The sequence below is a fragment of the Microcaecilia unicolor genome, chromosome 1, assembly GCF_901765095.1.
Source record: "Microcaecilia unicolor chromosome 1, aMicUni1.1, whole genome shotgun sequence".
Taxonomy (NCBI): Eukaryota; Metazoa; Chordata; class Amphibia; order Gymnophiona; family Siphonopidae; genus Microcaecilia; species Microcaecilia unicolor.
The window spans coordinates 398,780,569-398,796,329 of record NC_044031.1 but is presented as its reverse complement, the minus strand read 5'-3'; the positions used below and the strand labels follow the sequence as shown (position 1 = coordinate 398,796,329).

The window sequence follows — 15,761 nt, the reverse complement described above, 5'->3', positions numbered from 1 at the left end:
CGGGCCCCCATGCACATTCCGGCCGACATTCAGAGCTATTTAACCTGCTAGGAACAACTCCTGGCCAGTTAAATAGAACTTAACTGGCTAAGCGCTAATATTCAGCTAGCAGCGAATATTCAGCATATCACCGGCTAAGCTGGCGGACAAATCGGGATGCACAAATAGCAGGCCTATCTTTGACCAATATAAACTGAACTGGCCAGTGCCGGAAACAGCCTAGCATTAAATATCTGGGCTCAGCGCCGATGGCAGGATATAGCCAGCCTGTCTCTCGTGGGCTAAATATTAGTCAGATTGTCTCTAGTTGGCAGAAGTCAGTGGGCAACTGTTCTTACTTGCTTCTTCATCCTCTGCTGGCTAGAATCATTTTGAGCCCCATTCAGTGGTGTTCCTAGGGTGGCTGACACCCGAGGTGGATCGCCGATGCCCCCCCCCCCGGGTGCAGCGCGACCCCCCCACCCCCCCGGCGAAAGGACCCCCCCTGGCGAAAGGACACCTCCTCCCGGCGAAAGGACATCCCCCCCCCGGGTGCATTTTTATCTGCTGGGGTGGGGGTGCCGCGCGCCTGTCGGCTTCGCTCGTTCCATGCTCCCTCTGCCCCGGAACAGGAAGTAACCTGTTCCAGGGCAGAGGGAGCACGGAACGAGCAGAGCTGACAGGCGCGCGGCACCCCCCCAGTGGCGTGCACCCGGGGCGGACCGCCCCCACTTGGTATGCCACTGGCCCCATTTGTGGGAGTTCTAAAATGTATTTACATTACTATGGGCGTCTAATGCACTTGTTCACCTAGGGTACATTAAAGAGTTAATCCTGCCCTACTCACAGATTACTGAGTACTAACTTAACTAGCTCATGTCTGAGGTCTTCAGGATAAATTATTAAGGGTACAATTGCTCTCCCTGGTAATAAAGTCAATGTACACTACCATGTCCATAAGGGGTATATCTGGCTCCATCTGCATTATCTTCCCTGCACATAACAGGTAAAACCAGGACTAGCTCAGGCTGTTCTCTTTGACATGGAGTCCCATGGTCATCTTTTTCATAGTGCTAGTGAAGACTAGTAGGCCAATGGCACTAGAAATGAAGCCCATTCCTGTGTTGATTTTCTCTGACTCATCATTCTCTGAAAAACTGTTGGAGCAATAGCATTCAAAATAATCAGGCCACACAGGAGAAGCGGAAGCAAATGCCTGTAGGCCAGTGGTGCCCAAACCTGGTCCTGGAGGCATCCAGCCAGTCAGGTTTTCAGGATATCCACAATGAATATTCACGAGAGAGATTAGCACACAGTAAAGGCAGTGCATGTAAATCTCTCGCATGAATATTCACTGACACTCAAACCAACTAGGTAACAATAATTTCAATATAGTCACAAAATATACATCCAATATAGTAAGCAACTATCAAATTTACAGTGGCGTTCCTAGGGTGGCTGACACACGGGGCGGATCGCCGATGTGCGCCCCTCCCCCCCCGGTGAAACAACAGACACCCCCCCGGGTGCATCTTTACCTGCTTGGGGGGGGGGGGGGGGGGTGCCGCGCGTCTGTCGGCAACGCTTGTTCCCAGCTCCCTCTGCCCCGGAATGGGTTACTTCCTGTTCCGGGGCAGAGGGAGCAGGGAACGAGCGTTGCCGACAGACGCGCGGCAACCCCCCAGCGGTGAAATGATGGACACCTCCCCCTGGCGAAACGACACCCCCCACCCCGGGTGCATCTTTACCTGCTGGGGGGGGTGCCGCGCGCCTGTCGGCTTCGCTCGTTCCCTGCTCCCTCTGCCCTGGAACAGGAAGTAACCTGTTCTGGGGCAGAGGGAGCAGGGAACGAGCGTTGCCGACAGACGCGCGGCACCCCCCCAGCAGCGTGCACCTGGGGCAGACCGCCCCCACCGCCCCCCCCTTGGTACGCCACTGCAAATTTACAAAAATCTTTATTCAAAAAATGTGATAGTTGCTTACTATATTGGATGAATATTCATTGTAGATATCCTGAAAACCTGACAGCTGGGGTACCTCCAGGACCAGGTTTAGGAACTACTATAGGCATTACTGTAGTATGACACTGGAAAGAACAGACAAGCGACTGGGTAAGAATGATGTGGAAAACTGTTGTGTAGAGCAGGACAGGGCAATTCATTTCACTTAACCAGTCAGGAGGCTGAAGGCTCAGTGGCCCTTTTACTAAGCCACGCAGGCGCCTATGCATGCCCAACGTGCACCAATTCAGAATTACCGCTTGGCTACCGTGTGGCCTGTGTGGTAATTTCATTTTTTACGCGTGTCTGCTATGCTCGTCGGAAAATAATTATTTTCTGGCGTGTGGCGAAAATTGGGCAGTAACTGTGACTCGACACGCGTAGGCGATTACCACATGGTTAACGTGAGAGACCTTACCGCTAAGTCAATGACTGGCGGTAAGGTCTCAGACCCAAAATGGATGCACGGCAATTTTTATTTTGCCGCATGTCCATTTTCGGCAAAAATTTGAAAAAGGCATTTTTTGCAGGCGGCTGAAAAATGGATCTGCGCGAGCCCAAAACATGCGCCTACATTACCGCAGGCCATTTTTCAGTGCACCTTAGTAAAGGACCCCTCAGTCTGCTTCTCCGACCTTTACTGCAAGAAGTCTAAGTTACCATACGTCATTCAGTAAATCAGCACAGTGTAGCAGCAAGCCAAGCACAAATGTGTCTTTCTCAAAGTGCAAGGGAAAGGCCATGCATGTTTTAAAAGTTAAGTAACCATACATAGGAAGAAAGAATATCATTTTGAAAAAACAGGAAAAAGATGCTAGAAAAAGATTTAAAAAAAAAAAAAAAAGAAGGAGGGTGGAACACATTAATGCCTTAAGGAAAATACATTTCAAGCAAAATAAAAATGAGTAACACAGCTTCAGTAAAAGGATGGCACGAAAGAGAAAAGCAGCCATTCAGACACAGAAAACTCTCCCTTCCAGATCCCTGGTCTCTCTCACCTTACGTGTTAATCTTCTCTTTATCTCCCGTTTCTCCTCTTGTTCCTCTTGCTCATTCCGAGCTAGAAAAGAGACACAATCAATCAAAATCTAGGGTCTGTTGTGTGCCAGCAGGAGAAGTTGTGAGACCCCCAAGGATCCTTTTCACTGAAGCAAGTGCAGACAGTCGGTGCCTGATTTACTGAAGTTCATTCCCAGAGACCCCAATGATCAATTTCCCTATGCTGTTCCAAACAGCGCTGCAAAATTAGCGCCGGAACAGTGCGAGGAAATAAAGCCCCGATGATCAGAGCTAATAGCATGCAACTTTAGGCACGCTGTTAGCTATGATTACTGGGGTACTTCTGTGGGAGGATTGTGCCTAGGCATGTGCTCAAGGCACAATCCTCCCACAGAAATTGACTAGTCCAGGCTGTCAACCCCCCCCAAAAACCTGAACCTCTCAAACGGGAAGGCTCCCCCCCCCCCCCGCACACAAGGGGCTGGAGGTCCGGTGGACCTCTAGCCTCCCTAACCCCCAACACCAAAAATGTTCTTGATGCCCAGTGGGCAACTCCACCCACACCCCCCATGGTGGCCTAGTGCTTCCCCAAACCTGTCGTACCTTTCTAAAGGAGGAGGGAATAGCACTCCCTCCTCCTTTCAGTGCCACCTCCAAAATGGTGGCACCTTGCCTTGCCCTGCCTAGTGTAGGACTGTAGGAACTTAACCAACTGACTTAGAATTTTTATTTTGCTTTATTGTGGGGGAAAACCAAATAAAGGTGTGAATTTGCAGTTCTTCAAAGGCCGTTGAATATTTTGTGAATCCAGGCATTTCACTCCAATGAAGACCTTGGGGCATTTTGCCTCCTCCACCCACCAAAACTCTTAAAACATGTTTTTTTTAACCTATTTTTGCGTACCCTGTCAGCAATCAGAGTTATCAGAAGTCAGAAGCTGGTTTAATATTAATCTCTAAGTATGTCAAGAGGATATCCAGCAATCCTGACATCCAGCAATCCTGACATACCCGTCTGTGAGTACCCTCACCTTACAGTAGTAGAAGGGCAGTTACATTAGATCACAAAAGTGTACATTACTGGGAGAAGGTTAGGCAGCTTTTCAGCTTTAACAATAAAACAAATATTAATGCATATTAATGCTTGTGTTAGCAATACCACATGTTCAGTGCATTTTTTCTATCAAAAGGTGCCAGTTTTCAAATGTCAGGCTCTACTTCAGGGGTGGGGTCGGTCTTCACCGAGGAAGATTTGGGAGAGCTACCAGTGCCAGAAAAGATATTCACAGCTGACGAGTCAGAGAAACTGAATGGAATCTCTATAAACCTGGATGTAATGGTGCAATTTGACAAACTGAAGAGTAGCAAATCGCCTGGACCAGATAGTATTCATCCCAGAGTACTAATAGAATTGAAAAATTAACTTGCAGAACTATTGTTAGTAATATGTAACTTATCTTTAAAATCAAGCATGGTACCGGAAGTCTGGAGGATGGCCAATGTAACATTGATTTTTTTAAAAAAGTTCCTGAGGTGCCAGGTAAAATGGTAGAGGCTATTATAAACAACAAAACTACATGACATATTCAAAAGCATGGATTAATGAGACAAAGCCAACAAGGATTTAGTGAAGGGAAATTTTGCCTCACCAATCTATTACATTTCTCTGAAGGGGTGAACAAACGTGGATAAAGGTGAGCCGGTTGATATTGTGTATCTGTATGTTCAATAGGCATTTGACAAAATACCTCATGAAAGACTCCAGAGGAAATTGGAGAGTCATGGGATAGGAGGTAGGGTTCTATTGTGGATTAAAAACTGGTTAAACGATAGAAAACAGAGAGTAGGGTTAAATGGTCAGCTTGGAAAAGAGACAGCTGAGGGGAGATATGATAAAGGTTTATAAAATAATGAGTGGAATGGAATGGGTAGACGTGAATCGATTGAAGCTACAAAGTAGTAAGTTTAAAACAAATCGGAGAAAATATTTCTTCACTCAACGTGTAATTAAACTCTAGAATTTGTTGCCAAAGAATGTAGTAAAAGCAGTTAGCTTGGGGGGGGGGGGGGGGGGGGGGGGGGGGGCTGTAAAAAAGGTTTGGATAGCTTCCTAAAAGAAAAGTCCATAAGCCATTATTAAAATGGACTTTGGGAAAATCCACTGCTTATTGCTAGGATTTCTAGGATTTTCTTTTCATAATCTTGTTTCCCATCTAGTCCTGCCTAATTATGCTTTCACCTATCCACCCTTAATTATTTGTTTGTCCTTCAGATAGTCTAAATCCCTGGTTACTTACTGCACATGTATTAATTTGCTTCTTGAAGTTATTGTAATTTGTGTTATATTCTTTATATCATTATGTTTTATTCACTTTACTGTTTGTTTGTAAGCCACATTGAACTTGAGTCTATTTCGGGCTAATGTGGGATATAAATGTCATAAATAAATAAAATGTATTGTATTGTTTTGGGATCTTGACAGGTATTTGTGACCTGGATTGGCCACAGTTGGAAACAGGATGCTGGGCTTGATGGATCTTCGGTCTTTCCCAGTATGGCAATACTTATGTAACCTCCTTCTGCATAGTCAAGAAATTATAAATCTGTTCCCAAATTGTGGAACCATGGCCGCCCCGGCCGACATAGGCTGCACAGCCTGACCTGTCAGAATTCTAATTAGGCTCACAAAATATCCCCTCCTTTCGCTTCTGTTCTATGTATCCCTTAGAAAAAGAAACATGCAGAGCTTTGACCAAAAGCACAACACAAATGCAGAATTATAACAGTAACAACACCCAGAAGGATGGAAGATCCTTGTGGAAACTCAAACTGCACTGAAATTTTGAAGGCTCTGTTTTTGTTATGGCTGACTGGAAAAGGATTTGTTGCCAGTTTATATTCCTCCCTTTGCTTTTTTCCAGGAGGTCGCTTAATGAGATTGTCGGAAATAAGAAATCCCATGAGAAGAATCAAGTAGATGGAAACACCTCAGCTAGGGGAATTTAAAAAATATATAATTCAGTATGCTCTTCTTTCCCCTTGTTAATGAATGTATTCCTCCTCCAACACCACCCAAAACAACACGTCCGGTGAGTCAGGGACCCTAGCCTGTCCTTCAATGCTGTTGTAGAGTGGCTTGAGTGGTAACCCCCCAGACCTGAGCATGTCACCACCAGGCTGTACCAGTCCTGCCAGACAACACACTGCACTACTGTCTGCTCAAGAGCTGGCCCATACTGAGTTCTTTACTTCTCCTGTACAGACACGTTTTCAGCAGAGAGTATCCCATACAATACTCCAGTAAGAAATTACAATGGAGAGCCACAGCAGCAATTATGTGAAAAATGACCAGTTTATAATAGACCTGCTGTCTCGCCTTTTTGCTGATGCCACACTTACAGATACACCCTGCCCTGTCTGTGATTTGATAACTCTCACTAGAAACAAGACACATGCTTGCAGGAGAAAATTTTACAACCACCTTCAATTAATGGTTCAAGGGTTCAGCATTGTGGGCTTTATCAGCACAAGGAACTGGAAAGTGACAGGTTGTATACAGCACTGAGGACTGACAGTTTTTCTCACTGAAGTCAAGAGGGCTTTACTAAGTCATCTACTGTCAACAGCACAGTGCACAGCGAACAGGTGAATGTGTCACAGGCATGTCAGACTTGGTGATGCATTACAAGGATTTTTCGGTTCTGTTCTTATGGGAAAAAATGACCCCTTTTGATAGATTTGGCTCATTCTAATAGCTTTGTAAAAATGCACAGGATATGCTGTGTGTGCTGGTATTTTCATCTTCTTTTTATTTGCTTCTAGGAAACTGTGAGTCAGTACATCTCTGGTCACATGGCCACCCATGACATCCAGATTGTTATGTATGTGCTCAGGAGACCCCCAGCTGCAACCGCTGATGAAACTTGTGACCAATTGAGAAGTCCCTAAACTATTTTCAGTACCAAAACCACTTTCAATTTCGTCACCATTTTCTTTAGAAAACCTCATATAGAGGCCGGCACTGAACAGTCTCCTAATACTGTACTGCTGGCCAAACATTTGATACATTACGGTAAACAGACAGTTTGGTAATGTTATGAAACATAATATCAATGTGCCAGACATTCAAAGGGCTTTATATGTTTAGCAACAGCCACTAATCCCCTTATGCTATAATAGGTTGCTTAGATGTATAAAATGCTAGCATTGACGTTCACGAGCAGCACTATACATTTTGAAGATTGGTGCAGGCAGTACCTGTGGACTTTTCAGCAATGTGGGCAGTTTGAAAATTGCCATCTTAGAGCACAACGCAATAATTAGCATTAAAACTGTCAAAAATAATGTGAGTTACCTGCTGCTCATATTACATTAGCCTTTAATGCCTGATGTAAAAAAACAACAACCCGTAAATCGTGGTAGCATAGTTTAATCATGTTAAAGACAGTGAAGCCATGCTACTGTGGCCCACATTAAAAGGGTGGGAGAGCAAAGGGAAACTCCCCCCTCCACCCCCTTGGAAGAGTCAGGCTTCCCCAGACACCCCCACTCACCCAAGATCCTTACTAACGTCCTTCTAGGTGTTCCCAAAACTTTGCAAAAGGGATCTGAACTATGTGATGGTCAGTTCAGATTCAGCACTGGGGCTGCCAGGAATGAAGCCAACTCCCCCCTGCCAGCAAACATTCAGAGACATCTAATATGACATAAGTGGGGGTTCTGGGGATAGGGGTGTGTGTGTGTGTGCATGTGAGTGGAAGGGGGGTTGCAGAACTGAAATGACTTTGAAGAGATGAGGGGGGGAGGGGTCTGAAGATGATAGAGAAGAAGAGGAAAGGGTTTGAGGAACCCATGAAGTTCAATTAATTTGGGGGGGGGGGGGGGGATTAAAAACTGGCTAAAAGACAGAAAACAGAGAGTAGGGTTCCCCAGGGCTCTGTGCTGGGACCACTGCTTATTTATAAATGACCTAGAGATGGGAGTAACTAGTGAGGTAATTACATTTGCTGATGACACAAAGTTATTCAAAGTCGTTAAATCGCGGGAGGATTGTGAAAAATTACAAGGGGACCTTTCGAGACTGGGAGACTGGGCGTCTAAATGGCAGATGACGTTTAATGTGAGCAAGTGCAAAGTGATGCATGTGGGAAAGAGGAACCCGAATTATAGCTACTTCATGCAAGGTTCCAAGTTAGGAGTCACGGACCAAGAAAGGGATCTAGGTGGAACTGGCTCCTGGCTGGTTATATCACTTGTTAGGTGCTAACCAGTCATTTTCAGCAGCATTTAACCAGTTAGTGCTGTTAAAAATGACCAGTTAGCCCCTAAGGTAAAATCAGCTATATTGGGAGGTTCCAGGAGCTGAACTTGACTGGCCAAGATCACTGCACAAACAGGACCACCTAACAGTCCATCCTATCTTTGGGCTTCATTTATCAAGCCAGGCTAGCTGCTCTGGTGTGGTAATGCTGACAAAGCCCGTTCACTTTGAATGGGCTCCGTTGGCATTGCCGTGCGGGAACCACTAGCGCGGTTTGATAGAAGAGGCCCTTTATGAGGTTCACTATAGCCAGTTAAGTGCTAAATATTGCACTTAGGCTACGGTTTAGCCAGCTCCAGAAATCTGTAAATTCAACGTCGGAACCTGGACACGGTGTAGCATTGAAGTTCAGGGTATAATGCCAGCAGTGGTCAGCAAAATGTTGAGCACACTGGCTTAATATCGCGCCCAAAGTTTCCTGCAGTAAATGCCTTACCTTCAGCCTCTTAAGTATTAATGTTTTACCCAGTGCTATACCTCCATAAGAAAATAAGATGTGCCATCCAGGGTCAATCAGAGGTCCATCAGCATCCTGTCTCCAACGATGCCCGATCTAGTCTGCTACATGGGGAAGCCACTGCTTGTCCTGGGATCAGTAGCATGAATCTTGCTACTATCTGGGTTTCTCAAACAAAACAAAAAAAAAAGGGAAAAATCCAACACTTCCAAGAACCAATTAGTGTAATAATGAAGATAGGAAGAAGTGCTTTACATGAGCATCAGAGCCTTGGCGTCTTTTTGACGGTTTGAACACTGCGGTAAATTTGTTACTCAGCGCCCGATTGCTACCGCCCGAGATGCAGGTTCCACGGAGCCGAAACGCCTTGTTCCCCATATAGTGGCCATCGGGAACTTGATTTACTTTCAGTGCCACGCTGGTGCAATATGAAATCGCTCATCAGTTAAGTACAAGGGCTGCTGTTTTTGTTTATTGTTTTTTTCTTTACATTTTCATTTTTAATTGGAGTACAAATAAAATTAAAATTAGAAATTTATCAGCTTGTAAAAAATTAAAAAATTATTACAGCTCAAGAGGCAAATGATTATTTCACAATTCGTGCTGCAGATCTGAAATAGCTTGAGGCTATAAGAGATCTCATAGCCGGTACACTTGATTGATGATGCCTCGAGGCTGAATTTACTTCTGATACAGCTTAGGTAACATGTATCATTTACCATTGATGCTCATGTAAAACACTTCTTCCTTGCTTCAGTATTACACTATCTGGGTTTCTGTCAGGTACTTGCAACCTGGACTGGACACTGTTGGAAGCAGGATACTGGGCTAGATGGATCACTGGTTCTGACCCAGTATGGCTATTCTTATGCTCTTATGTCAGAAGTACGCAGGATCCCAAGGAGTAGATTTGTGCCTTGTTGCGTGTTTCTAGTGACAAGCAGTGGTTTACCCAAATCAACGGGGCTAATAGCAGTTTATAGACTTTCCTCCAGGAACCTGTCTAAACTCTTTTTATAAACCCAGCTGTGGTAACTTCCTTGCCTGCATCCCCTGGCTCCAAATTCCACAGCTTAATTGTACATCGAGTGAAAGAAATACTTTCTCCAATTTGTTTTACATGTGCTACCTATTCATTCTTTGGAGTGTCTCCTAGTCAGTGCTATCTGAAAAGGTAAACACCCCTTCCCTGTCTACCTGATCCACCCCTCTCACAATTTTCTATCCCTACAGTGAAAGTGGGCACTGGTCAAACAGTCCTTGTCCAACACTTTTTCTGATGGAAATGACTTTGATGATTGCCCTCTTAAAGGATAAACAGTGATTAATAAAGAGAAACTTAAAAATATTCCAAGTGGCTGGATATGTCAATATTTAACTACGTTATCCAGCATTCGCTGCAACCCACAATACATCGGGGTGACTGCTTCCCTCTAGCAGGACCTGATAAATTATCCCAAATACATACACAATATACTGTGCAGAGGGGAGCAGCTGCCACACAGTCAGAGGAATTTACAAGTGCTTACGTTTTAGGATGTTCCTCTGTTCCAGCTCTTCTGCGGTGGGCCTTTGGCTCAGTCGCCTGCGGAATAAAATCAGCATCAGTTTCTGGACCATAGCACGTGCTCCACTCACTGTCCTCGGCAAGTGATTTTCAGAATTCAGATAGAGACATGGTGAGAGGACCCCTGAAGCTCATTAATTTGTTTATACTGATCCTCTTGGCTGGGGAAAATATCATGAACAATCATTTGCAAGACCTTTTCTGCTACACCACACACTAAAATACACCAGAGTCTTAGTGATTAGCCTCGCTTAGTCAGCCAGTGTGATAAGTAAACTCTGTTTAATAAATCGTTGCATCATTTCCTTCCTCTCATGCCTGCTTCTTGAATTTCATCAGTGACAATGCTAATTCTAGTCCACTTCTTCCAGCCCACTGACTGAGCCCTCTGTACACACAGCACTATTACACAAGACAGCAGATATGTGCTATCACGCACTCCATATTTCACAGACTAATAGCTTTTTCTCTTACAACACTCCAAACCCCATAGGGACTATTTCATATCACGCAGATACATGAAGGAGTAACTTTACTACAGATTTCCATGTGCAAAGGCTTTTCTACATGTGGAAAAGGCTTTTTATTAAACTTACTCAGTACCCTCACTTATTGCCCTATCCTTTATCCTCACCTCTTTATTCCCCTACCCTTAATTGTTCTGTCTGTCTCATGTCTTAACTAGACTGTAAGCTCTTAGAGCAGGGACTGTCTTTTTTTGTGTATGGTGTGCAGCGCTGCGTATGCCTTGTAGCGCTATAGAAATGATAAGTAGTAGTAGTAGTAGTAGTAGTATACACACTTATAAGTTCACGAGCTGACAACATGACACTCCCCCTCGTTCTATATAATGTGCCAAAAGTTAGGTGCCAGTTTGGCACATAACTTCTGTGCAAAACAAAGTAAAAGCAGATCAATTCCAAATAAACAAATGAATAAAAGAGAAGTGGTTTATTAAAACAATTACCCGACGTGATCATGTTGCGCCCTCAGGCTACGTGAAGGGTAAAAAGACTAAAAGGGGGTAGGACTAAGCATACCCCTAATAGTATATACCAAACCACTCAACACACTTCTCATCGTATCCTGATCCACTCATCTCTGTAAACCGACAGTAACATGCCAAAACAGGGGCGAAACGGTAGTACTCCATGATGATCTAATTTTGGAGCGGAGGAGTAGCCCAATGGTTAGTGCAGTGGGCTTTGATCCTGATAATCTGAGTTCAATTTCCACTGCAGCTCCTTGTGACTTTGGACAAGTCATTTAATCTTCCATTGCCCCAGGTACAAAATCTTAGATTGTGAGCCCTCTAGGGACAGAGAAAGTATTTGCATATAATGTGTACAGCGCTGTGATTAGCAGTAGTAGTAGGTATGCGCGTAAGTGCATTTAGGTATTATTTTGTAACTTGGCTCATACGTGTGCTAGCATGTAAGTTCAAGGGGGACATTCTTGTGGGAGGAGCATGGGTGGGCCATGGGCATGTCAGCAAGCAACACACGCAACTTACAGAATAGTGTCAGTTGTGTGCGTAGGACATGACATAAGTGGGTCATGCCTAATGTTGGCAAGTAAATGCTAGACTTATGCTAGTATTTTACAACAGATTTGGAGGGGCATAATCGAACGCGAATGCCTATCTCCATGGGCGCCTATATCCGTGGGCGCCTATTTCCGTAAACAAGACAACCCGTATTTTCGAAAAAAGATGGGCACCCGTCTTTTTCCAATAATATGGGTTATGCGGGGCAAATGCCTAGGAGTTGGCCGTTTTTCAGCTGGGCGCTATCGGTTTTCAGCGATAATGGAAACCGAAGACGCCCATCTCAAAAACGAACAAATCCAAGGCATTGGGTCATGGGAGGGGCCTGGATTCACAGTGCACTGGTCCCCCTCACATGCCAGGACACCAACTGGGCACACTAGGGGGCACTTTTACAAATTAACAAAAAACAGTAAAAGAGCTCCCAGGTGCATAGCACCCTTCCCTTGTGTGCTGAGCCCCCCAAATCCCCCCAAAACCCACAAGTCTACACCATTACTATAGCCCTAAGGGGTGAAGGGGGGCACCTACATGTGGGTACAGTGGGTTTTGGGGGGGTTTGGAGGGCTCAGCATTAACCAGCACAAGTGTAACAGGTAGGGGGGAATGGGCCTGGGTCCACCTGGCTGAAGTCCACTGCACCCACTAACAACTGCTCCAGGGACCTGCATACTGCTGTGATGGAGCTGGGTATGACATTTGAGGCTGGCATACAGGCTGGGAAAATAAGTTGTTAAAGTTCTTTTTTTTTTGGTGGGAGAGGGTTAGTGACCACTGGGGGAGTCGGGGAGGTCATCCCCGATTCCCTCCGGTGGTCATCTGGTCATTTAGGGCACTTTTTTGGGATTTGTTCGTGAAAAAAAGGGTCCAAAAAAGTGACCTAAATTCTTGCTAAAAACGGCTATTTTTTTTCCATTATCGGCGAAAGCCGCCCATTTCTGTTCGGCCGATAACCACGCCCCAGTCCCGCCTTCACCACGCCTCCGATACGCCCCCATCAACTTTGGCCATTTCCGCGACGGAGTGCAGTTGAAGACGTCCAAAATCGGCTTTCGATTATACCAATTTGGCCGCCCACGGGAGAAAGACGCCCATCTCTCGATTTGGGTCGAAATATGGGCGTCTTTCTCTTTCGAAAATAAGGCGGTTGGCGTACTAATTTGCTGTTATAGAACACTAACTTAGCACTCAGTTTTTTGACATCTAACTTTTAGCGCTCTTTATAGCATTGATCTCACTCCCCCGGATTCTATATATGGCGCTTTGAGCACCTCGTGCAAATTTGGATGCGCGTCCAATTTGCGCATGCAACTTAATTGATTAACGACCCAATCAGCACTGATAATTGGGCAATAACAATCAATTACTGGCACTCATTGACAATAATTAGAATTTACATGCGCATCTTTTTAGGTGTATTCTATAAATAAGTGCGTGTAAATTCTAGTGTGCAGATCCAAAAAGGGGGCATGGGTGGGTCAGGGCATTCCTATAACTTATGCTCGATGTTATAGAATTAGTGAGATCTGCGTCTAATTTACGCATGGGGAATTTACACCAGATTTTCACTGGTGTAAATGGCCACACCTAAATGTAGTCATGCTTCCTGGCACTAGGCGCTATTCTATAAACCGCACCTAACTTTAAGCGTGGTTTATACAATAACACTAAGCGCTATTTTTTTGTGCTGATTTTTAAGGCGCCATTTATAGGATCTTGTCCCACTGTGTGTGTAGGCGTTTCCAGGAGCGTACTTGTGATGTACTTGTGTATTTTATAAAATGCACGCACGAACACCTGATTCAGAATAGGTGTAAATTTGTGCTTTGGCACTTGGGGCTAGATTCAGTACATGGTGATCAATGTGCTTCTATAATGGTACTCAAAGATGACTGCCCACTATAGAGTAGCATTGAGTGCTGATTTCGGCATCCAAATTTGGATACCAGGACTTACTCCTGCTGAAACTAGGTGTAATTCCCATCGCTCAATTTGGGCTCATATCCCCGGTATTCTATAACACTGTGTGCAAATTTTAGGAATGCTCCTGATCTGCCCATGCACCTATGATGGCGACCCCCTCTTTTGGGTTCTGAGCTATGAGATTTGGGTGCACACTGTTATAGAATAGTACGTAGTAAGATGTGCACGCAAATTCTAATTGGTGCCAATTAGCACCCAATAACTGGCACTAATTGCCTCATTAGCCAATTTAATTGGGTGCACATATCTTGGATCGGAACCCAATTTTAGGTGCCATATATAGAATTCGGGAGTTGGTGTACTGTTGCAGTTGGTCCTTGGAGCCTATTATATACAGCAGTGTTCAAAGAAGCACCTTTTCTGACGTCTCCCATAGGTGCCTTGTTATTAAATCACCCTCTGTTTTATGAGTACTTGCTTTTATGTGTGTATACTCCTGGGTAATTCTGTAAGTACCTAACTGAGCACTCTAAGGTAGTAATTCTGAACACGTGTAAATGTTTAGAATACTAGAAGCAAAAAGGTAGTGGGAAATAGACCACGGACTCCAGAGATGAGGGAAACAAACTTGATGCTTCATGAAGATTTATTGATCACTAGTAAAAAAGGCCCATTTCTCACACAAATGAAACGGGCGCTAGCAAGGTTTTCCTTGGAGTGTGTATGTTTGAGAGCGAGAGTGTGTGTGAGAGATGGAGTGTGTGTGTCATAGAGAGAATGAGAGACAGACAGAGACAGCGTGTGTGTGTGTTTGTGTGAGAGAGAGTGTGTCACATAGAGAGTGTCTGTGTGTGTGAGACCATGTGTGTGTGACAGAGAGATAGAGTGTGATAGACAGGGAGTGTGTCAGAGAGAGTGTATGTGAGAGACAGTGAGTGAGTGAGTGTGAGCCCCCACCCCCCTCTCGCAGGGCCCCCCTCCCCACCCCCACCTCTCTGGTCTCAGGACCCCCTCCCCACCTCCCTCTCCCCTGCCCCGCCTCCAGCCATCCATGTCCAGCGACCCTCCTCTCCCCCTGCCCCCCCTGCAGCTACCCATGTCCAGCAACCCTCTCCTCCCCCCTCCAGCTACCCATGTCCAGCGACCCTCCCCTCCCCCCTGGCGCATCAAACCCCCTTGCCACCCGCAGCTGCCAGTGGTAATGGTGTCTGGCCACTGCTGCTTCCCCTGTTGAGCAGCAGCGGCCGCTACAAAAAGAAAAGAAGCAATAAATGTTTTTAAACCCAGCCCAAATCATTCACAAATGCCCGAGTCTTACAATGCAGTCTCTGCAGCCACTCCTTCTCTTGCCTGTCACGTCACTGCGCTCCTCCGGGGTCTTACTCCAGGGGCAGTGACGTGGAGGCGAGAGGAGAAGCGGCTGCAGAGACTGCGTTGTAAGACTCGGGCATTTGCGAATGATTTGGGCTGGGTTTAAAAACATTTATCGCTTCTTTCCTTTTTGTAGTGGCTGCTGCTGCTCAACAGGAGAAGCAGCAGCGGCTGGACAGCGTTACTACTGGCATCTGCGGGTTGGCGATGGGGTTTGATGCGCCGGGGGGTGGTGGTGTTGATGTGCTTCGGGTGGGGGGAGGGGGGTGTTTGATGTGCTCGGGGGTGAAGGGGTGTTTGATGTGCCGGGGGGGAGGGATTGGATGATGCGCCGAGGGGGGGGGGGTCTGTTGTCCCGCGCTTGTAGTTTTTTGATGCACCGCTCCCTGCTCCGAAGTGGCAGGGAGCGGCGCACTGACAGCTGATTCCCAGAACGTTGGTGGTGAGAATTATTATATAGGATAGGCTCGACACAGAAACTGTGTTTCAGCCTATGGCCTGCTTCAGGAGTCTAAAAACAAAAGATATTACATACAATAAATATAATGTAAAATAAAATACAACCAATAAGATTAAAATAGAAAAGTATGTGTGATATAA

The 15,761-nt window shown here is 45.5% G+C and overlaps 1 protein-coding gene across 2 annotated transcripts in view; it reads right to left on the bottom strand.

Moving 5' to 3' along the window:
* Positions 1 to 15,761, bottom strand: part of PHACTR1 (phosphatase and actin regulator 1) — a 436,304-nt gene that overhangs the window by 34,405 nt on the left and 386,138 nt on the right. For both annotated transcript variants that reach the window (XM_030211092.1, XM_030211101.1), the window contains exons 9-10: positions 10,284 to 10,339; positions 2,978 to 3,039 (exon numbers count right to left, since the gene is read on the bottom strand). In XM_030211092.1, the coding sequence (XP_030066952.1) occupies positions 2,978 to 3,039; positions 10,284 to 10,339 (118 nt within the window). The remainder of the gene's footprint in view (positions 1 to 2,977; positions 3,040 to 10,283; positions 10,340 to 15,761) is intronic.